Consider the following 23914-nt stretch of genomic DNA (forward strand, 5'->3'; position numbering starts at 1 on the left):
TGAATGATTATTATTATAAGCAAATGTGCTTTCTGCCTTTGTAATGTGTGTATGAATACTGTGTTTTTAGGCACTGGTCAGAAGAGTGTTATTACTATCTACTGTCTCAGATGATGTTTTCCTAAGATAATGGCGACTAATGATTAAGTGTCCTCTTGAGCCATCAGATAATGGATAAGACAATAAGCTCAATAGCCGTACAGATGCCTCAGTTTGTAAGATAAGGTAATTAGGTGACAGTATGGGTGAAAGGTAATGAGCAGTTATCCAAAATGTTCCCTTTGAAATATAGAGCTGGAGAGATAGGAGAAAGAGTGACAGGGAAGGGGTCTAGAAAGCCACAGATGGATCAGTAGTTTTTTGGGCATATATATGTTAAAAAGAACACAATCAGTTGCTGAATCCCTGGTCCACTGAAGTATCTTCAAATACCCAAACAATCCTTACAGACTTTACATCCAGTCAATATTAAGTCCCCTTCTTTGACTCCCATTCCTAAAGTTGAAAAGACAACAAGACAGAATATTTGCAGTATTTGTGGTATTGCAAGTTAAAATTTGTTAGCTTAATCTTTAGTTTTTCTAACAGTACCTTGGCTTTCTGCATGACATTTCCTCTGGTAGACGTACAGATGGAGGGAGGACGCTTACGCATCTCAGAGGCACAGTTCACAGGTACAGAGGACTCAGTATAGGTAGTTTCAACTTTTCTGATATGAACCTGTGATACAAACAGGCATAAATTCCCAATGCATACAGCAAAATCAACAAGAGATGCAGTTTTGTACATTTTGTACAGCAGAATTGTACATTTATAATAAAGTTCAAGAAAAGGTCATTTTCCATTTTACTTCCCACCATTTTAATTCCCTAAAGAGACATTAGTGCACTGTAACACCAACAAAAATGGTTAGAGGTCCATCAGTCTTCTATGGCAGCGGTTATTATAAAAGCATAATTTTGTCTTCTGGGAAGCATGTAAATATCTTATTTATCTTCTGAATGGCAGTATTAAATGAAAAAAAAAAGATTATTAAACAAAATAATAACAATTTACACCGATCATCCTATTGAAAAGTCTACACCCCCCTGGCTCTTAATGTAGCGTGTCACTTTCTTGAGCATCAGTGAATGTTTTGCACCTTTTGTAATAGTCATGTACGAGTCCCTGGGTTGTCCCCAGTGTGAAAAGATGTTCAAATAAAGGGGTCAAATGTGCAGAATATGCTGAAAAAGAAAAGAATGTACAGGACCTGGAGGATTTTTCTGAAGAACAGTGGGCAGTTTAACTTCTCAGGACAAACAAGGGCCTCATAAACAACTATCACAAAACATAAAAACAGTCGTTGATCATCCCGGTAACGACACACGGTATTTAGAATCAAGCATATGTAAACTTTTGAGCTGGTTCATTTGTGTAAATTCAGTTATTATTGTGTCTTGTGGACTATATGTACACATCTGTTATGTGAAATTCATGGCCGTATTAAATAAAAAACAAAATGCAATTTTATGATCCCTCTTATTTATTTATTTATTTATTTATTTATGTTATTATTAACATTTTACAGATTCTGCAAGGGGTATGTAAACTTATGACCTCAACTGTATATTCTAATCTTATTCTCTATTTTATTAACAGTTACAAATTTTAAATGGAGATAGAAACTCTCACTCTGTCCTCGGTAGCCATGTATTATCTGCTATCTGCTCATGTGTCATCTTTCTGTTCTATGAGCATGATGGGACAGATTAGTGCAAAAAGTTTATTTATCTAGCAAATTCCAATTCAAGTTTAAAAAAAAAAATTCTATAAATTTGTGTTGTACACAGCGTTTGTGATTTTTCATATCTCTGAGTGTTCAGTGCCAGAAGCACACATACCTTGTTTGCAGGTTTGGTCTCAGCAGGAGCTCCCAGCCCACCACTAGCCACAGACTTCTTCAGATTCTCCTTCACCTCAGTGAGCTGAAGCTCCAGATCCACTCGCTCAGCCTCCTTCCCTCTGCAGCTCTCTTCAAGCTGAGCCAGACACTTTTCCAAATCCTTCTGCTGTTTACCTATTCACATAGCAAACAAAGATTTTTAAAAATTGTATACCATTTTTTTTTTGCCAGTAGGTGGCACCAGCACATGCTATAGCATCCTTTTTAAGTGTATGGGATCATCGTTGTTGACCAATTTCACAGTATTTCTACTCTTTACACTCTGTATAATTAGCAAGGTTGTGTAATTACACATAGTGTCAGTCTTACCCGTGGCGTCCTTAAGCTGCTCCTTCACCTCCTTTTTCTCTTTACGTAGTGACACCAGCTTTTTTCTGATCTCTTCCTTCTCTTTCTCGAGCCGTTCTTTCTCGTTCAGATATTGCCGCGCATCCTCTTCTGCTCTCGTCTTACCGTATTTACCATACTGATTCACAGCTGAGAGGGAAAGAGGTAAGATAGGTGACTGGTATTCATCCAGAAGCCTGGATTATTAAATGGCACATAAGAAGTAGAGACTCACAAGAGCCGTGTCTTTTCACTGTGACTTCAGAGTTACTCTTTACCCTATCAGCGCTGGAGAAAGAAGAGCGCCTCTTGATCTGAGCTCCTGATTTAGGCTGAGCCTCCTCTACCTGTTAAAGTCAGTATTACAGAGAGGAAGGTAGAGTTGATGGTAGAGAGCAGAAAGACAAGAGAGCAGGAATATATGAGCGATATCAAGAACAGAAGAAATAAAAGGTTTTGAAATAGGATTTATCAAGAAGGCAGTTGTATGTGGAGTAAAGATGAATCGACATGAGAAAGAATATTGCCTAACATGCTGCAAAGTATTACACTTATTAGTAATCATCATTTCACAATATATCTGTGGAGGCCTGTGAAAACAGTTTGCATGGTGAAATTCTGACACTTTATACTGTATTATGTTCTGAAATATGTTACTCTTTTGCATGTGTCTCAACCAGAAGTAAAGTTTTTTGAAGTACTGTGTACAGAGTTTGCTGGGTTTCCTCTGGGTACTCCGGTTTCCTCTCCCAGTCCAAAGACAAGTGTTGTAGGTTGATTGGCATTCCCAAATTGTCTGTAGTGTGTGAACGTGTGTGCGATTGTGCCTGTACAGGGTGCCGCCCACTTTGTTCCCCCAGTTCCCTGGGATACGCTCCAGGCACCCCAGGAACCTGTGTAGGATAAGTGGGATGGAAAATGGATGGATGGATGGGAAGTCTGGTTACCCCGAACAGTGAAAAAGGTGAAAAAGTAAAATCACATTTACCTTTGCAATCTGATTCAATTCCCGATTTGACAGCCAGTAACTAAATGCAAACCAAATTGATTAGCCTTATGTCCGTTTCGCTAAGGCAAGTGGCTATCCAATAACTTGCTCAAAGCATGATCTTCACTGTGTGAGGAATTCACACTTAGCTAGCGAGGTTTTAGTCATCTTTAGACAGACTGACTGGTGTTATTTCAGGTTTTGTTAAACCTTACTCAACATCCTTGCAGGAAAATAGCCAAGTCAAGATAAAAAGAAAATAAAAAACTTTTTAAAAACTAAAGTATATAAAAATTAAATACAACTTTCATGTCATTTTGGTGACAGATATGTACAGTTTCTTAAAGTTGAGATCTCAAAGTATGTTATAGGCAGAAAAACGTCATCTTGAGCAAAACACAAGACCGCCACACATACTGTAAATAAAAGAAAGATCTTTATCTAAAGTATAAGTTGTAAAGATAAGAATTGACCTCAAACTGTGTTTCACAACAACAGTTATTACAGAGATGCAAAAATGTCTCCTATTGAGTTGTATATGGATATTGTTGGCTTTCAGGTGCTTTTCATTGTTATGATTATTTTCAGGCTAGAAAATACCAGTTCTTAGATAAGACTGCCAAAAAACAAAAATGCACTTTGGAGGCCTTTGTGCTAAAGTAAAGGAAACAAAAGAAGGCTTTGGAAGACACTGAAATTGTACCCGATTTCAACGAATCACAACAATGTAAAGGTAATTGGCCTCGCTGTTTTCAACAATCTGTTGCTGTTCCATTAAAAACTTTGATCATTTCTAACATAGCGCTTGAATCATATGGTGTTGAGTTTGTTAAAAGAGAGGTGACCATCCTGAAAGGAAGAACTCCAACAGTTTTATGTTGCATTTAACATATTTTACATACCAGCACGCTTTCATAAGGAACTTCATCGTAGGTGCGAGAGTCTGTGGAGGCACTGCTGGAGGAAGTGGCCCAGCTAGAAAAATCAGAGCACATAATTGTGTAACTAATATCATTGTTGCTCTCAGGTAACTCCATGAGCATTACTGATACAGTCAAATGAACAAATATTCAGTGCACAGGTTTAACTTTTCCCTGCTGTCAACACACTGTATGCAACTTATGGATGGCTTTATAATTTCTGTAGAACCGGTACTGTTTGAAAATCTATTGTAGATACATTGAACTGAATTAAATTGACTGTCTTGTATCATGTTCATCTTCATTTTCTGAGTTTTCTGCTTCACTGCATTACTCTTAAAGCAAACACGACAGAAGCTCTACTAACAGGAAAGAATGCCGAGCTGCTGATCTGATGCTGCTGATTGTGTCCACGTCCACGTAGTCGTAGTGCAGAGCCTCTGGGGTTGTAGCACAACCCGCTTCTGCCAAAAGCACACCAAGCCAACGGCCCATCTCTTCCGAACAGCTCGCCTGAGACACACAGATTTACATTCAAACAAATCAAATCCTATTATAAGCAGATGGGAAATGTGTACTACGTACTATAGAAATATATATGGGAAATGGCAGTGTACTGTAGCTACCTCCAGAGCTGCCACTTCACTGCCATCTCGCATGATACGGAAAGCAAAAGGGTGCTTGGGCCCCAAACCAGGTAAGACCTCGACCCCATGAAGGACCAGAGCTTTAACGTGAGTGTGCACGTCTGCTCGGTCTTTATGGAAATACAGAGTGCCGCTCCTCACACAACACCAACGCTCCTTCCAGCACTGGTTAACCAGGACATTCAGATAACCTGCAAGGACAGAAATACTTTCATATCAAGAGCTGATACATTTAAGCAATTACCACATTGTACAACAAAACAGATTGTCATGTATTTGTTTTGCATTAATGAACACCTGAGATTTACAGATTTTCAGTACAATTCAACTAAAATTTGAGCAACTACCTATCATTTTGTAGCTATTTTTTTAATCACAATTGATTATATAAAGTATTAAAAGATAATTAAAAAGAAATCTAGCCAAATCTAATAGATTTTACTCAGCTGATTATTGTTCTTCTTCCAATTTCTTATTACTGCTTGTTATTCAGAGCTTACCTGCTCTGAATAACAAAATACTCACTAAATTTTACTTGAGGTAATGAGAGGCAAGAAAATTTTAATGCAAGAGAATGTTTTTCTTTTCTCTTGAATATATTTATTTGGCAAAGCAAAGGAGCCAAGAATATTCTCCACAACTTTCCCACAAAATAGCCACCCAAACCCTTGCACAATTATATATGCTGGTGCAAGAGTAATATAAGGATTTGTCCTGATTATAGCATGTTGACTGTGCTGAAGGTGCAGTATTTCTTAGGAGATTTCCTCACCACAGCGTGGGTTGTCATCAGTGTGAGACAGGTTGCTGGTATCCCCAGGCAGAGGAGGCTTCTTCTTTGAAAAACTGATTATACGGTTGATTTTTCGGCCAGCAGCACGACTCATGGAGCCGGTCAGCTCAGAGAAAGCCCCCCTTTTCCCCTTCCCTTCAGGAGCAAAGAGAAGTTAAGTCAGGAATGTGAAGACTTACTTATGGTTTTAGGGAACCAAACTGAATAGTTGCCTATTAAGCATTTTAATTCTGTGAATTAAAAAAAAAAAATCTGTGAAAAAGCCTTTTAAAAAAACAAAACAAAACAAAAACTACAAAACACATACATCAAACTTTATGATCCTTTAACTGCACATAACACAAAGACAAAAAAGCATGTAGCCAAACAGTTACATCCTTCCTCTGTCCCTCCTGCCATTGTCTCAGACTGAGGTCATACACACAATTCAGGGGAAGCAGGTTGTATCTGGAACACACATGAGGGGGGGTGGCACAACTTCTTCCTCTGAAGTATAAATACTGTAGATAGCTGTAGAGTAGTATCTGGTTTGTGTTTTGCTCATCATTAAAAAAAAAGCTTTTCTTTAATTCATTTCAAATATCATTTCAAGGATCCTTTTTTTTTCCTCAGCCAAAAATTCAAAAAAGTAAAAGCTCAAAGAGATAAAATGGCTAATTAGTAATAGTTGTATTTTTTCTAGAGTGGAAAAATAGTCTCCTACAAGTGTCAGTTTCATGCCCGATGTTATTTTGCTAAATATACTTATCATGACTTTAAAGTCCCTGTGAAGTGCCTTGAAATGTGTAGAGTTGTTCAATGTGTTATGTGTTCCAATTTCCACTGAAACAGGAAGTCAGGGCGGGACATATGAAGTGGGTGGCTCCTCCCCTTAGCCAGTAGCAGTTAACTTACCTCCAAGCCCGGGCTAAGCCGTAGTTGACAGTTAGTACCATAGATATTTATAATGCTGGGGGCGGGACACTTCAGATTCAAGAGAGCATTTGATTGGACAGAAAATCTGACGAGAAACTGAAGTGCAGAATGAGGTAATTAAAATTGTTGACCCGTATTGGTGGTAGAGAGAGACTGTAAATTTTGAATTTGCATATATAGTCTAAATGTGAATTTGGTTGTTGTTTTGGAGCACAGTAGCTTATAGATAACCGTAAGGCTAACATATTTATACTAAAAGCTACAAAACTTCCATTTTGATTTCATGGTTATTGCAAGGAAGCAAAACATTGTAAACTTAACACTGTGAACACTGTACATTAAACAAGAAAAATCTGAATGATAATTAATAAATGGCCTGTATCTACACCCAACAAGGCAATGCACAGTAATAAATACACAATGAGTGCTTACCATTTTCACCACTCTCCCGTGAACAATCTCCATTGGCAACACTGTCAGAATCTGAGGTATGTTTATCAGTAAGCATCATCTGCATTCAGAGACAGAAAACTGCACTTGGGGACTTGTTGAGAAAACATTTAGTCTGTATTGCATCAGTAGGTGGTCTGTCAGTGATTTACCTTGTCCAGTTCTGTCTTGCGTTGAGTCATGGGGGATGAGGAACTCTCGGGTCCAGTGGTGCCATTTGCCACAGTATTAACTTCCTGAATGGCCTAAACAGGTTTAGTCACAAAGAAGAAAACTGTATAACCCATGTTTGTCATGGATCCTACAACTAACAAACAATTATATCTACAATAGTCTATACATTTTAACCAGTAGAAGCCTCTGTGAAATTCTTTGACAATTTGATACATGGTGGATTTAATCAGGCCATGTATAAATACACACTTCCAGGATTTGATACAAGAAAGCTGTCTGCAACGTGCAACCCTTATTCGATGATAAATGAAATAAAACAGAGAAAGAAAGCAACTCACACCTTTTTTCCCCCCAATTTGGTCACTTGCCAATTCCCACCCACCAGCCAGTGCTCCCTTATCATAGAATAGCTACCAACTGGGGAGGGTGATGGCTAACACACTTCCTGGAAGGAAGGACGTAAAGCCAGCCAAGTACATCTTTTCAAACTTATTTTGCATCACGCCCAACATCTAGTGTTGCTGTGATTGACAGGGTAGACAGTGCTCCAACCCTGACAACACGGTCAATTTTGCTCCCAGCCACTGATGGCAGTAGCACCATCAGGATTTAAACTCACAATCTCCTGATGATAAGGCAAATGCTTTTCCGGTGCAGTAGAGAAGTGTCTCCAGTCAAAGGCATCACTTCTCTACCAGCAACCTGCAGGATAATGACTATAGGCTGGATCACAATTCATTCCCTAAACCAAGTCATGCCAGTCCAGTCGGTAAAAAAAACACTATTATTAGTGTGTAGCTAACATTAGATTTTCCCCTGGAAATTAACTGTCTTCCAGAAAAATATATTGTTGCGCTTCAGTATTTCAATTCCTAAAAATTGAAGAAAAAAAAAACCTGTTGATTAATTTACATTCTTCAAGCTGCACTTTTTTCATTATTAATTTAAATGAGGATTTTTAGTAATATGGATTCACAACTACTATATACTGCAAAGCTATAAGGCAGGCTATCTTAGATCATATAAGGCCTAGCTTAGATCATATTACCTATACTAACTATTAGTTAGTTAGTGCTCAATTGAGTTTAAATGATCAGCTGCCTCTCAGAGTGGTTGATGTTTCAATGTTTGTTTCAATTCTGTTTCATTTTATGAAAAGAAATACACAGCTATACCATTGCTTTGCTGTCTGGAACCATTTCAGGAATGGAGAAGAATAAGTGGTGCACACTGATGACATCAGGTGCTAGGAACGGGTTAAAATGTACATTGTTTCAAGAACAATAAAAGGATGTTGATCCCAGAACATGTTTACACAACGTATGCACATAGTCAAGGTAGAGATTAATGTATGTTGCCTGAGATACTTGTTTCTCGGCCCAGTTCATTTATTTAATAAAAAAAAAAAAAAAAGTTCTTAACAAATGTTGTGATTTATTTAGAACTGACATCAAAATGCTCAGGCTATTTGAATTACCTTAAGCCAGCTCTCAGCCTGCTCCCTGCTCTGTACAGCTAACACCAAAGTTTCCCCTCCAGGAACGGAGAATTTAAGCTCATGCCTCTTGCGTCTCCCATCTTTACACACATATACAACGCTGCACAGATTCAGAGGCAGGTCAATGTGTGGTGTTCGGTTCTTCGGGTTCTTGAAACACTACAGAGGAAAGGATTGATTGAATATTCTCCAACACTGCTCCAATTAGGTGTGTATTATTAAACATGCTGTGATTTGTTAGTGTGTATTGAGGTCAGCTCACCTGTAGTCTGTTCTCACGGATGACGGTTAACTGTTTGGCCCATTGGCCAAAGCGCTTCTTACGCAGTAGGAAGGCAAATTTGCGGCAGTCTTTTACCGGGCCTGCAGGACTTGACCTCGCTCCGATTTTCGTCTCATCGTCCTCTTCATCATACGACTCATAAGAGCTACTCAGGGCATCCGAGTCATTGTCTGGAAAGACAAATAATAAAATGAAATATGTAACATTTTACTTTGCTTCAAAAAAAAAAAAACATATCTTGAAAACACTGTGTAAAATAAAAAAGATTTTCTGGAATATTTGTGCCACTAAGATTTAGATTTTAATTTTGTAAATTTGTATAAATAAAGCATAAAGTTACATTTGAAATGTATTTTTATGGTAACAATAAAGTATACTCCCAATCAGACATTCTATTTTAAAAGTCAGATGTCAAATTTTAAATTCAAACACATTTCAAATTCAGTTAATCAAATTTACATTCATACATTTTTTGAGTACTGATTGGCCGAAATGTCGACAACTGAATCTGAATAAACTGAATTTCAAATGTGTACAGTAATGTGCTACAATTTACATTTGTATTGTATATCTGAAAAAAAATTTTTATTTAACTACAACTTGAATCTAGTTTTACAGTCTTGGATGCAAATTCAATTCGACTTAAAGTACATTTTCAAAACAAAACACTGCAGATATATTTCCATAGTAAGATTTTTCATGAACAGACACAAAGACAAAACACAAAGACTTCTTGTTTCTTACAGGAAGGCCCATTTATGCGAGTTAATGGATAGTTCTTATCAGCATCTTCATAATATGCATCCTCGTCCTCAACTGGGCTTGGGTTTCCTGTAGTTGAAGTCAACATCGTAAAGTTAGCTAATGTAGAATTAATACTGGTATCAAGCTTATTATCTTCATTCTTGCAGTGTGATTTCTGTAAGTAGATAATAGGAAAGCACTGACTGTGGGTGGTGATGTACTGAGGCGTGGTGTCTGGCTCAAGTGGAACAGCCTCCTCATAGTAATCCTCAGGAGGCGGTGTGGTGGGCAGTGGAGGGGGTGTGTCAGTGGGGCTCTGAGGAATAAGTTACATTCACATTTGGTACATTAGAAGACTACATTATTCAAATAAATATACTGGATAACAGCAGTGGCTTGTGACCATATATTTGATGGAGAAGGATGACATTAATAACCACTCAGATACATCAAATAAATAAATAAATAAATAAATAAATAAATAAAGACGTACAAAAGACCTGAAACTAGCCCAAATATTTGACCATTGCAAAAGGGAGATGCATTTTTCTTCTTTTTCTCAGTCTTTGCGTGGGATACAAGGTCAATGTGGTGCACATGCGTTTCTAATGTACACACATTATCCACTCCCTTATTATGTATATCGATTACAGACATTCTTCCATCCCCAGTCTTTGCAATATATCTTACAATAGATGGTTATGTACATTACATCCACACTGTCTGCACTTACACTTTGCCTTCGTTTGTGGCAATCTATTCGAATAATTCTGATTATTTACGCTAAATCAAGAGTGCAAGTACAACATTATACAAGATTAACTGGGTATATAACTGCTGAATAACCGCTGTGCTGGTTGGTTATAGGTTTAATGTGTCTTACTGATTTGGTGGGTAAGTGTTTTAATGTCTCTTCCTCTTCCTGTTTTTTCAGCTCCTCTGGGGAATCTCTCAGCTCCTTCAGGTCACAGTCTTAACGCAGAGATTAGTGTAACAATTTTAGTCACTTAACTGACCCATAGGAAAAAAAACATTACATAACCGTAAGTTAAATAAACATACCGAATTCTTCGAATAGTGATTCGACAAAGCTGGTACCATTTCCGTAGAGGGACGTGTTCATATAAATAAAGTCGCTTCCAGTCACATACGCTTTGTAAAAAAGAATGTGACTACTATATATTACAATTGACATGTAAATGTGTTACATCATCTTCTTATGTCACAACGTACTGAACAACGGAGATCAGTGATATTTGCTTCTTTACCTGATGGCTTTAACTGTCCCAACAGGTTCCTGACAATGCTCATCTTCTCTGCGGTGGCTGAACTTACATGTTCGTGCTCCAGTAGCTTCAGAAGCACGTTTATCTCCTTTACCAGGTGCTCCATGGCTGTGGAAAGAAGGATAAGTGTAGATTTGTACCTAAGTACTGCTGCTGTAATCAGAAAGACTGCCCTGTGCTCATCCCAGGACTCTTATACACAAACATGCTAATACAGAACATCCTTCCAACACAGTAAGTACTGTCTGACTTTATAGTATACGGTTGTAGAAGTGTAATGATTTCTAATCCCACTATCCAGTGTCAGTCAGAAGAGTCTGGTTTCTCTCAAGGTTTCTTCCACATGCGTCTCAGGTTTTTTTTTCTCACCAGTATCGCATCTAGCTTGCACATTATAGATCTAAATCTACATCGACACTTCTGTAAAACCGCTTTGTGACAATGTTTATTATTCAGTTTTTAAGTTTTCTACCATTATAATATAACATACAATTTCAGAATGGCTTCAAGATTTCAAAATAGGAGTGCTGTAAGGAAAACTAGACATGCAACACAGTTCATCTATGCATGTCTAATAATAAATGTATTTGCTTTCAACCCTTGAAAGCACTAGCCAGCAGCATGGCAGTGAGGGAAAGGTCTTCAGCTGTCGAAACTGGACATCTGGATATTTTGGCTGGCCGATGGAGAAAACTAAACCCAAGCAATAAATGTGGCTTAATGCAATAAACAGCCAGTGATATGGGCATGACCTGAATTGGGTTCATATGTCAGTGTTCATCCAAAACTCTGCACAGTTCACAATAGAAGCACTGTTATGAAATTCCTAACAAACACAGGAAACAACACACCAGCCAGTCATTTATTTTTGGTAAATCCTGCTACATTCATAGTAATCCAGGTTTACTGTAAACTGGGCTTGATTTTGCATCTTAGCTATCCCCTTTGGATTAATGTTTTTGTACCAGATAGGATGTTTATTATTGATATTTTAATCCCATCCATATTTTGGATTTATATTTTTAGAGAATTAGGGTATTATATTAGTAGGCTGGCTAATTAACTAACTGGTTCCATGCTGGTTTTTTCCCCCCCAGAGTTAAAGATTATCTTAACCCCTTTTTCCTGGTGAAATGGGCTCTAGAGAATTTGTAGAACCCTTTAATGACTTGTGATGAGACAAAAGTGACGTGTTGAATAAAACACTGCTAGCTGCATTTCCACAAACAGGATTGCTAGCTAAGCTACCATAGCAAGAACTTGTTGCCAGACGTTTTGGTAGCGCTAGTTGTATGGTAAACATTATCTGGCTAATCATAATCAACATCTCACCTACACATGCTCATTTGAATCCACCAAATTCTTTTTCCAATTTGAGCACTGACTGTAAACCTATACTTTGTGAATTCACTGTGCTGCTAAACATTTAACACAGATATTAGCATTGTGGTTCTTTTCCACCACAAACTTTAATCAGTCTCAAAAAATTTGCATCTCTTTACCAGTTAATGTTATCCTCTGGTTTCTGGTTTCCTCCCACCTCCAAAAAAATGTACTAGTAGGTGGACTGGCTATGATAAATTGCACTAAGTGTGAATGAGTGTGCATGGTACATTGTGATGAAAAGGTGTCCCATCCTGGATGTATTTCTGCCTCACGCCCAATGTTCTCAAGATTGGCTCTGGTTCCACCACGACTGTAAACAAGATGACAAGCTTACTGAAGATGAATGAATAATTCTTGCTGGATCGGTGGGCCCTCTGAATAGCCTGTCAGTCTGTAGGCTATGAATAAAGGCTGGTATGATATGATGATAGACATGGTTTTCATGGTCATGTTTATCAGCAGTAATTTTATTTATAAAATATTAATTGCTCATTCAAAGCTGTTGTTTTTAGACAATCTGAGTGTGGAACAAAATCTTTGAATGCAATTTTCTCCCTTTGGGGGTAACCAGATTTAGAACATGAGTGCTAGAAATTTACTTGTGATTAAGATATATTCAAAAGTTCAGTTTAGGAAAGTCTGCAGTTGGCTGGGGAACAGATTTAAATCCCAGCTACACAGTGTTTGCCCCACAACAGAGAAAGCAGTGCTGTTTACATCAGAATTATATGAAATGTATAAGCTTTCCAAGCTACCTAATTCTTAGGATAATGGATGCTTTCTTTGGATTTTCACTACCATTTCTTTCTGTCTCTCTCTTGTTTAAAATATTACATTGTTTAAAAAATTACGTTATGTAATACATGTCAGATACACAACCAGTTTAAGGCAAATCCCAGAATCCCACAAAACTTCTGTGATTTTGGGAAAACAATGGAACCTATCAATAATAGAGCTTTATCTGTCTGATCAATGAAAAGGTCACTGAAGGACACAGTGATCCAGACCCAGGACAAACCAGTCCACAGTTTCTGTACTTCATAGAGGCATTTCAAATCAAGCATTAGTCTCTTCACTGAGAAAGCGCAAAGCTGCCAAGAAGAGAAAGCATGCAATCTATTTAGTGCTTACCAGGCTCAACAGCTGACGGGGATGAGGAGATCACCATTGTCCAAAAATGATGTGCAGTCAGACATGCTATTATAAACCTGAAACTTTCCCGTGAAATGTGCTGGTGTAGGACTAGATTCTCTCTCTGTATTAAGTCAAGCTAGTTATAATCTTTCAATACCTCTTCATTATGGCATTATCAGAGTCCTGCTCACTATTTTAACCACCCCTCCCTTCCTACTATGTCTGTCCTCTTCCTGTGGCAAAATATAAGAGAGAATGTGAAGATTAGAAATGATTTCTGTTTTTAAATGAACAAAATTAAATTTTCTTTACTCAAATTCACTCAAAATTCTTTACTTCTTTACTCAAAGACACTCAGAATCTCACAGTTTTATGTAAGTCTAAAATCATGAGTCACAATTTTTATGATTTGTAACTTGACTTGGATTCAAGCTTATAAGCCTCGGATCTACTGTTACAGGAAAACAACCAACTTCAGGGTGGTGCCAGTAATCTGCTTCTCCTCGGGCCATATCACACCACCCTGCCGTTGATTAATTCCCAATAAAATGACACACCTGAAAGTGTTTTATTCCATACAGAATGTAATTCATTAAGGCAACTTAAACTCAGCCCCATCCACCCTGGTCCCCATTCAGGACTCGAGTTTAGTAGCAGCGAATAGTGAATTTTAGACTTAATTTGGATGAGAGGGTGAAATGACTAAAGAGTAAAATTGGACCTGTAACTTAACTACACTGATGGTTTATACATAATGTCAAAATTTCTTATATATGTTCTACTTATACAACATATTGTAGAATACTCATGGACTTCTGAAGACTCTCCCTTTAAAAACAGATGTCTATAGCAAACAAATGCTGAGTGTTCTCGGAGAATGTCCTTATTTGAAATCCGAGTGAAGACTCTTTACCATTGTTTGGCACTGAGAACGCTTAATGGACAACAGGTTGTTTCCTCAGAACTCGCTTTTCCTCTCTCCTTGAAAGAAGGAAATGGAAGTGTGCTCATGTGGGTGGAAGCCCAAAGGATAAAGGCTGAAGGTGAATAGTGGGCGGAAGCTCAGAGAGCAGAGAGTGGGATATCTCCCATGTTGAATATGGCACAATCACAACTCCACAACTACAACTCTCCAGAGGGCTATTGTCTAGGAGTGCAATCTTTGGCTTGGACGAGGGAGTGACTGTCCTGTTTGTGAGGGACGATCATTCCCACACAACACCCTCCAGCCCCTGGCCATCATCTGGACCCCACTGAGCAAGTCCAGAAACTAGGTCGGACTTGCAGAAGTCAGTTAAGCTAAAGTTCATTTATTTGTATGCGATTATACATTATACCAGTGACGCTACTCTAGAAATCTTCATTTCAGATAAAAACATAAAAGCTTCAGATAAAAGCTCATTTTCTTAACCCACATTTAAACAACGCAGACTTTCTAAATCTTTTGGCCAGCCTTGAACAAACACAGAAAGTCTGTCTACGTATATCCCAAAACAAAATTATAAGGTGACAGTTAAAGCATGACGAATGGTTCAACCAAAATCCTAGCCTGAGGTCTCCTTCAACAATGTGCTATTATGAAGACCAAAAATAGGCAGTTGAGATCACTCTTGAGGAAAAAAGACAATACAATGTGGAGAACTCAAACATGCAGCACCAATCACTCGCTCAATCACACACACACAAAACACATTCAAGAAGCAAGGCAGTCCAGAGCAGCTGTGATATCCAGAACTACTGGCATTGTGGGTCAGAGGATATGTCCTGCAGCTGTGGTTTCCTGTCTGAGCTGACGAAAGCACTTTCTATCAATGCCAACCTTCTGCTTCCTATTCCTCTGCTCTTTAAATGACTAAAATGACAGGCATGATGGAGGGTCTCCCTTAACCACCAATGCCTCTCATCTGTCTAAGCCCTATTAAATATGATTACACACTTTAAAATATGGACACGCTTCTTTACTGGTGTTATCCATTGATCAGCAGGTAGTAGGAGTTGGATATGTCCGAATTAACAAGCACTAGATACAGAATGCCAGTCAGTCCCTAAGGAGGCTGAGCAGCTGTTCAAGTTATATTCTGCGGGTGGACGTCACGTGCACTAAGCTCCTGAATGCACACATGCGGGAGTGGTGCATTGTAGGGGCTTTTGTACACACCACTCAAGGTCATATGGCAGCCTGAGCAGACGGTTGGCATAATTTCATGCTGAGTCCTTAGTGAATGACAACTTATTGGGTGGAGTCAATTACAGGCAAGCAACAGGCCACATAACTGAAAAGGGAGGGGATGGAAGCTTTGGGGATTATAGTGTAGGCATTATTGGCTCAGCAATCCTGGGAAAAAGAATGACCTGAACTGTGAAATGAGTGCAAAACTTGAAAGCAGAATATGATTATGGCAGTCTAATAAATATCTCTATGGGGAGAAATAATACTAATAATGTTAACAGCTGTTTTGGGCCACTTCACACAAATTTTATTTTAAAGAGATTAATGTCAGGGTAATGTTTCATGTAAGACACTCTGTGCTTTGTGAAGAACATTTAGCAATTGCTGTGCTTGTCTGTGCATGACTCGGTACTGCAATCGTGAGAGTCATATTTATACAAGTAAAGTCTATTCACAACAACCTCTACCAAAACAGGCCCTTTCCCCTGACTGCCCCGGGGGTGTGACCACATGAATGGCACAGGGTGGCAATATCAGTTATTTTGTACTTGGAACCCTCAGCCTACAATGCATGTCTTTGGACTGGAGGAGGAAACCGGAGTATCCAGAGGAGGCCCCCGAAGCACTGGGAGATCATGCAAGCTCCTCGCACACAGGGCAGAGATGGGATTTGAACCCCTTAGTGCTAACCACTAGGCCACTATGTCCCCCTCAACAAATTAACCAAATTAACTAAAATATTCTGCCATTGCAGCCTGGAACAACACACAACATGGTGGTGCCACTTCACTTTGCCACTTGGACATAACTTTGACACACCGCTGTACCCTCTTAAATAGCTCCCTAGACCTTAGCATGCCAAGTGCAAGCAAAAGAATTTCTGCCCAGAGAATAGTTCCAGTTTAATTACATTTGACCTTTCCCTGGCACTCATGAGGGAGAACTGTTGATGGAGTTCAGTACTCCCAACATCACGACAGCTCAAGCGTCTTACAACATCTGATGCTGTTTTTATTAAAGCACTGACACATTGGCCAGTAATCTGCAGTCAACCCCTGTGATGTTCTGCTTTGATTTCCACTCTTTGAAGACATGAGTCAAACATGGGCTACCAGTGAGAACACAAAGACCATTTCAGCCAGAGCTTGGCGAGTCATGGCGTCCACTAACCCTTAAAGCGTTATATAGAAGAGCTACTCTTGACAGCCGACGTCCTCTCCTTCATGAGTTGAGGAATGCGAGTGGAAGAGACACTGTGTGGCCTGTGTAGACCCATCAGGGCTTGCAGGCAGCAAATGAGTGGAGCCTTTGTCTCTCTCTAACTGTGGGTATTTATAGATGCATGCAATGTGGAGAAGACATGAGTACAAATATCCAACCAGGCCTTCACTATCAGCAAAAATGTTTTACAGACATGCCTTTGCAATGCCTATAAATTCTGAAGGATGTCACTGAATCTGATGTGTGTTTAGATTTTTGGGGGGGTTAAGACACGTACATGTCGAATATGCTGTCCAGACTAACAGCTACTATCAAAAGATACTGGATGTGGATTTTTTTATTGACCATTTGTATTTATTTATTTATTTATTTATTTTACGAGTGTATTGTGTATTTTTTTTTTGTGTATCTTACATTTCAAAATGCACACTAGTTAATACATGTGGAGAATTATGCAAAAATATACTATTTTGATAAGGTATTCCCTAGAAATAGTTTACATCATTTATATATGAATAGGACTATTTATGTATATCCAGTATGTATTTATCTCCAAGTACATGTGAATTTAAAAATACACATACCCAATTGAAATTGCATTATAACAGAAAAAATACAGTATGTTATAATATGCAGTATTCCAATAATATTTCTATATGGTGATACACAACAGCGGCTGAAACATGACACATTTGAGTGGTAATACAATAAATGGTTTGAAATATAATGTGATTACTTTGGCACATGCTAAATATTAAAAACAGTGGCTGCTTATCCATATATATGAGCATATATATGTTCACCAGTTGTTAATCCTCATAATTTTGGCTTCGACAGATATAAGCAGATGTTCCACTGATTTGCTGAGCTTTCTAGATGATACACAATCGTGGGGAAGCATGCTCACTGCTTCATTTAGCACTGTATAGAGTATTAAGAATGGTCAAAAATGGGAATGGCAACAAATGCTAATAGAGGCCCATTAGGGCAGGAATTACGCTGCCTCATGCTCACTCTTTGAACATTTTCCATAGAGGAGCATCGGACAGGAGAGTTAATGACAGGGTTTTACTGCAAACTAGACTAGTTTAAAAATACACTGCCAATGCAAACATCTTGCTTCATAGCAAATGATCAGATTTTTTTTAAAGCATGTTAATTTGTGAAGCCTCACCCTATCATTTAAGTGGTAGATCAGTGGTTTAGGTTCTGTGCTAGTAACTGGAAGGTTGTGAGTCACAATTGGGCCCCTGAGAAAAATCCATTGAGTCCTAGTCATCATTGGGCCCTTGAACACAAGCCCTAAACCCTTAATTGCTCATCTAGATTATTGATTTGTCCACATATAAATGGGCAAAAGTGTCTAGAAAATAAATGGAAATAAATGTACTTGCTTTGAAAGCCACTTGATTCAATGTCATGTGATGAGTCTAAAGGTGATGCTAAATTCAGCATGGTTCATCACATGATGTCCACACTTACACGTTATCAGATTAGTCCATTGCAGAAAAAAATAAATACAAACGTTAATCTTATTTTAGTGTAACTAGGTTAAGTAAAAAAAAAGTGATGAAATGTATGAAGTGAGGACTGATGACCACAGCAACAGAGCTTTACCTATTCATCAACAATGGAAAGCCTGAAGACTCAAGAGGAAGTTTTCAAATGAATCAGTAACTAAAACAAGTAACAGGCAATTAGCTGATGGTTTGTTTTTTCCCCACTTCCACACAACCAGCACTTGCACGTGCTCTCCACAGCGGATTTCCCACATGAGAAGGATGTTTTCTCTCAGGTCGTAAATAGCCTTCACACTGCCCTGACCCTTAATCAGACTGGAAACTGATAGCTAGGTCAAAGCTAAGACCAGGGTGAGGGGGATTAGACCAAAAGGATTATAATTAAGCATTAAAGAAACAGGGTTATTCGTATTGTGCATTTCCATTTAAGTGTATGACTAATGATGGGACTTTTTCACCTCTTTGATCAACACTCCATGTTTACTGCATCCAAATTAGCTGACAAAGAGACCATCATGGTTGAGCTTATCCGAGCATAAAACTAATACACATACACACACTAATACACTCGTTGAACAAACAGAAAGGTAACAGCATTCATGATGGTTATTCTTTTATGTCAAATCCATAATCATGTCATGTCTTTTCCAAAAAGGATGTAATGCAAACAGAAAGTGCATTAACATTAGCAGCTCTGTAGTTAAAACCACACTACTGTTTTCTTATTTTATATACTTCTGATGATGTGTTATGGGTGTGTCAGTGAAGCGGGCTTAAATAAATTAGACCTGATGGTCACAAAATCTAGGGGGTGTTTCATGTTTGTGTTAGTACGTTTGCCTCGCATCTCCAGGGTTGGGGGTTCGAATCCTGCCTCTGCCCTGCGTGTGCGGAATTTGCATGTTCTCGCCCAGTCCAAAGACATGCTTTGTAGACGTATTGGTATTTCCAAATTGTCTATAGTGTGTGTGTGTGTGCGATTGTGCCTGCTATGGGTTGGCACCCTGACCAGGGTGTCCCACGCCTTGTGCCCCCAGTTCCCTGGGATAGGCTCCAGGCTCCCCTGCAACCCTGTGTAGGATAAGCAGTATGGAAAATGGATGGAAAATAAGACATTGACTACGTTAACACCAAATAAGACGTTGACTACAATTACATGCACATCAAATTCCGTTTAAGGTCTGTATTCGGGTTGCAGCCATATTCCGAATAAAATGCTTATATGTGTACAGGAAGTGGAATACATGATTGTATACATGATTGTTGTGAGTATGCCTGAGTTAAATACGCCATTACAGATAAGCATCTGTTAGCACCCACAATTCCTTGCGGACTGAGCATGCACATATATCTCATTTCTGTGGATTCTGAATAAGGTGCAACAAATTTCCGATTAAAACAGGTATATTCCAGGGATGTGAATTTGGGGAATCAGAATATTGTCGTAATCTGAATCGGGCAATCGGATGCTTAAATACTTAAATCACACCTTATTTTTATGTATTTTTTGCTTGAAAGAGAGGGAGGGCATTTATACCAGTCAGCCAGCCATGAAATAGATTATAATCTCATCTCACCTGACTACTTCTGGGTTTTGTGTTTCTTTTAAATATCATTTCAGCTTGATTCCTCTACATGACATTCTCCAGGTGAGCACCTATCCATGTTATTCATCACTGCACAGTAAATTAATAAAAAATGTATTATAGTAAGTGGAGCAAACCGGTGATCAGGACTTATTTTTTGTTAATAAAATATAAGTAATATATGAATCCCAGTGATTACATGTAAGCTGTTCATACACTGTCAGAAAAGAATAGCAGTAACATTCCTTTCACTGGGGTAGTACTGGGGTATTTTTACCTTTAATGTATCTTACACCTGGAAAAGTGGACACCTTTAAAAATTATTTAAGGTTCATAAACGGACACTGATTAGGTCATTTAGGTAAATTCCATGCATATTTCTATGAAAAAGATCCACACTTAAGTTGTTGGGGGTGGGGTGGGGGGATTCTCTTTTTTCTGAGCGTGCACTGTGATGACATCTTCACCTCTGACAGGTCCCTCTGTCCAGGTGTCGCTCTGATTACATCATCATCAGATAAACAGATAAACTGTGTGGGCCTAATCACAGATATTAATTATTAGAGAATAGACGATGAATGTTATATTAACCTATAGCCTACATCATTTTACCTATATTAAGGGAAAGAAAGAAAATAGCATCTTTTAAGAAAAAAAAGAAGGTACTTACAGTTGGTTTCCGAAATCTCCATAATGAAATTAAATTATTAATTTAATTTCTTTTTATTTTACTACTCATGGAACCACTATTAATACAGTCCCCTGCCCACGTCACTGTCGGCGGCAGCGTCCAACACAACACTGTGCTGATGTGAAGAAGCGTGCGCTGAGAGAGAGAGAGAGCGAGAGAGAGAGAAAGAGAGAGCTAGAGAGAGTGAGAGAGTGATCGAAAGCGCAGGGTCCTAGAGCCCGCCAAGTTTCTCCATTAATGTTTTCAGTAGTGGTAAGTCAGTTTGTAGTGTTGCCTAGTCTTGAGACTCTTACCAAGAAGGCTCTGTCTGCGTCCTACAAGACTACAAACCACGCCCAGTACAAGGAACGCCCAGTAAAAGGAACGCCTACTAGCAAATCACACTACACAACATTTCCACACCCTCTCGATGATAGGCGGGTGAATTTAATTAATTTTGCTAATCTTAACCCTAACCCTAGTATTTGTTGTGGGCGTCACTTGTACATTTATTCATTTAGCAGACGCTTTCATCCAAAGCGACTTACAAATGAGAAAATACAAGCAAAGCGATATCTCAACAGAGAACAATACAAGTAGTGCTACCATACAAGATCCATTAACTGAGCTCCAGAAGAAGCAAAGTGTGCAGAGTAGAGGTGTAAGTACCAGAGTAATTATTATTATTTTATTTTTTTTAATTTAGGGGTTGGTTAGGTGTTCAGGGAAGAGGTGGATCATTAGCTGTTTTTTGAAGTTTGTGAGGGATTCTGCAGTCCGGATTGAGGTTGGAAGTTTATTCCACCACTGCGGAACAGTTAGTTTGAATGTTCTTGAAAGGGAACTTGAGCCACACTGAGTAGGTACTACTATGCGTCAGTCGTTGATTTAACGCAGATTGCATGAGGGAATGTAAGCCTTCAGGAGAGAGTTGAGGTGGGGGGATGCTGTTATAGACAAGGTCTTGTAGGTGAGCATCAAGGCCTTGAATTTGATGCGGGTGTCTACAAGAAGCGAGTGGAGGGAGATGAAGAGGGGTGTGATATGGGTTCTCTTGGGCTGGTTGAAGACGAGGTGTGCTGCTGCATTCTGAATCATTTGAAGTGGTTTGATGGAGCTGGCTGGGAGAGTAGTGAGATGCAGTAGTCCAGTTTTGAGATAACAAGAGCCTGGACTAGTATTTGTGTAGCCTGTTCAGTGAGGTAGAGTCTGATATGCTGCATATGTAAAAGCATCCTTGAAGATAGTTTATCTGTTCTTCATTACAACTGAAACAGCTTAATGGATTAGTGGTTTAATAATGGCCATGCTTTGTAAGGGGCGTGGTTCGTAATCCTGATGGATCCATCCATCCATTTTCTATACCGCTTATCCTATTGGGTCGCTGGGAACCTGGAGCCTATCCCAGGGAGCATGGGGCACAAGGCAGGGTATACCCTGGATGGGGTAATCCTGACAGATATGTTATGTTGTGGGCATAACTTGTAATAGTGGGCGTGGTTTGTAATCCTGACGGATGTTTTATGTATTTGTTGTGGGCATAACTTGTAATAATGGGCGTATCTTGTAAGGGGCTTGGTTTGTAATATCGATGGATATTTTATGTATTTGTTGTGGGCATAACTTGTAATAGTAGGCGTACCTTGTAAGGGGCGTGGTTTGTAATCTAGCAGGACGTAGAATATTACAGTTGCGCAAAATTGATACTTTTGGGGTCCCTCCCCATTTAGTTTGTTTTGTTTTCACAGTGTACATAATAGAGGCACATAGGTCTGAAAACGTCATCATAAAACTTGTTCATTCATTGGTCACAAGTATATAGTGAATGAAACAAACCTTTATCAAGTGCACACAGAAATCGCAAAAATCACACAAACACAACAAAACATGGCGCCTGTGCTCAGTATATTTTACTAGATAATTATATTTATTTTCTCTTTTTTGTTTGTTGGTCCAAATATCCAGAACCCATGGCATTTCTGTAGTGTTACAGCTCTATCTGTTGTCTCATTTTAACAGCACACATTTACAAAAATTCCAGTTATCCAAAGCACACAGCAGGTTTGGTTCACTTCCTGTGGTTGGGTCAATTCAGAGACTAATTTCTCATTGCTTTCTCATTGCTCTAGCTTTTGCACAGAACAGGACAGAGACCACCTCGCCTACATGCTCTCGATTATTTTGCTTAGTACCTGAGTGCGATTGCTGTGTTCTCACCTGCCTAAACAAACTGAACAGAGAGGGAAGGAAAGCTCAGCGTTTTATTCAAACGGACTGAATGCTGCATATGTAAAAGCATCTTTGAAGATAGTTCATCTGTTCTTCATTGCAACTGAAATGGCTTAATGGATTAGTGGTTTAATTGATAAGATTATATAAATGTATTTTCTCTGGATTTGTTGTCTGTTGGGGTTTGGCCTATTCCTACATTACAATTAATTTAATTAATTTAAAGCAGAATAGATGTTGCTCTGTAAATGTAACTGTGGTAGCCATTATGAATGGGTTTTTTTCCCAATTAAATTAACTGTTTGTTTGTTTGTTTGTCTGCCAGATTTAAATCATGAGATGAGATCTAAGCAAAGATTTTTAAGAGGGACATTGAAATATTGCTTGTAATATAGGCTATAGACTACATTATTTATTAGAAAGAACAACCACTATTTAAAAGAAATCAGCTTAGATAACTGTTCATATTTGGGTGTATAGTGTGCTATTAAAAAAGCTATATATTGCTTTATGCAAATCTAATTGCAGTGTTAGTTGTTGACTTAACTACAGCTAAAGCTCAAAAGTTTACATTTATGGACATTTCTACAGACATCCTTATCCATCTCATATAACTGAGCAATTGAGGGTTAAGGGCCTTCTTAATGTCGCAACCACTGATTTAGTGAAAAACAGCTCAGCTCTGTCAGAAGTGGGATTTGAACCCACACCTCCAAGGAAGACCGCTTGGCCATCCTGACTGCTGTAGCAGGGCTTCATTACACCACAGGGTCCAACCTGTGTAACCCCTGTCTTGCACATTTTACTGTTCCAAACACACCTGATTAAAATAATATATCAGCCCTGCCTGAGTTGAACTGGGTGTGTTAGAGTAGGGAAGATACTAAAATAAGCAGGACAGTGGGTACTCCAGGACCAGGGTTGGGCATCTGTGACACCTCCTGCTGGACTAACTGTAAAGCTACACTTCTGTAGTTGGTTTTATTGATAACATTAACTCAGGGTTAGTATGGTATTTACAAGAAGAA

At 38.7% G+C, this 23914-nt stretch overlaps 1 protein-coding gene across 5 annotated transcripts in view; it reads right to left on the minus strand.

Moving 5' to 3' along the window:
* afap1l1b (actin filament associated protein 1-like 1b) overlaps window positions 1–20812 on the minus strand; it is a 21335-nt gene extending 523 nt beyond the window's left edge. Inside the window, exons 1-20 of one of the 5 annotated variants that reach the window (XM_017492735.3) lie at window positions 20658–20803; window positions 20455–20527; window positions 10953–11078; window positions 10747–10836; window positions 10568–10656; window positions 9889–10000; window positions 9685–9771; window positions 8920–9110; window positions 8637–8816; window positions 7138–7230; window positions 6968–7046; window positions 5600–5755; window positions 4807–5018; window positions 4548–4693; window positions 4163–4235; window positions 2508–2619; window positions 2255–2422; window positions 1884–2059; window positions 592–720; window positions 1–495 (exon numbers count right to left, since the gene is read on the minus strand). The exon at window positions 1–495 is cut by the window's left edge and continues 523 nt beyond it. In XM_017492735.3, the coding sequence (XP_017348224.1) occupies window positions 469–495; window positions 592–720; window positions 1884–2059; window positions 2255–2422; window positions 2508–2619; window positions 4163–4235; window positions 4548–4693; window positions 4807–5018; window positions 5600–5755; window positions 6968–7046; window positions 7138–7230; window positions 8637–8816; window positions 8920–9110; window positions 9685–9771; window positions 9889–10000; window positions 10568–10656; window positions 10747–10836; window positions 10953–11076 (2244 nt within the window). In that variant the 5' untranslated portion in view covers window positions 11077–11078; window positions 20455–20527; window positions 20658–20803 and the 3' untranslated portion in view covers window positions 1–468. Of the gene's footprint in view, window positions 496–591; window positions 721–1883; window positions 2060–2254; window positions 2423–2507; window positions 2620–4162; window positions 4236–4547; window positions 4694–4806; window positions 5019–5599; window positions 5756–6967; window positions 7047–7137; window positions 7231–8636; window positions 8817–8919; window positions 9111–9684; window positions 9772–9888; window positions 10001–10567; window positions 10657–10746; window positions 10837–10952; window positions 11079–13487; window positions 13727–19978; window positions 19998–20454; window positions 20528–20657 lie in introns of those variants that run through there. The other 4 variants (XM_017492734.3, XM_053687704.1, XM_017492733.3 and 1 more) reach the window with 4 other exon arrangements.
* Window positions 20813–23914: the final 3102 nt, after the last annotated feature.

This window comes from Ictalurus punctatus, chromosome 18 (genome assembly GCF_001660625.3).
Source record: "Ictalurus punctatus breed USDA103 chromosome 18, Coco_2.0, whole genome shotgun sequence".
Lineage (NCBI taxonomy): Eukaryota > Metazoa > Chordata > Actinopteri > Siluriformes > Ictaluridae > Ictalurus > Ictalurus punctatus.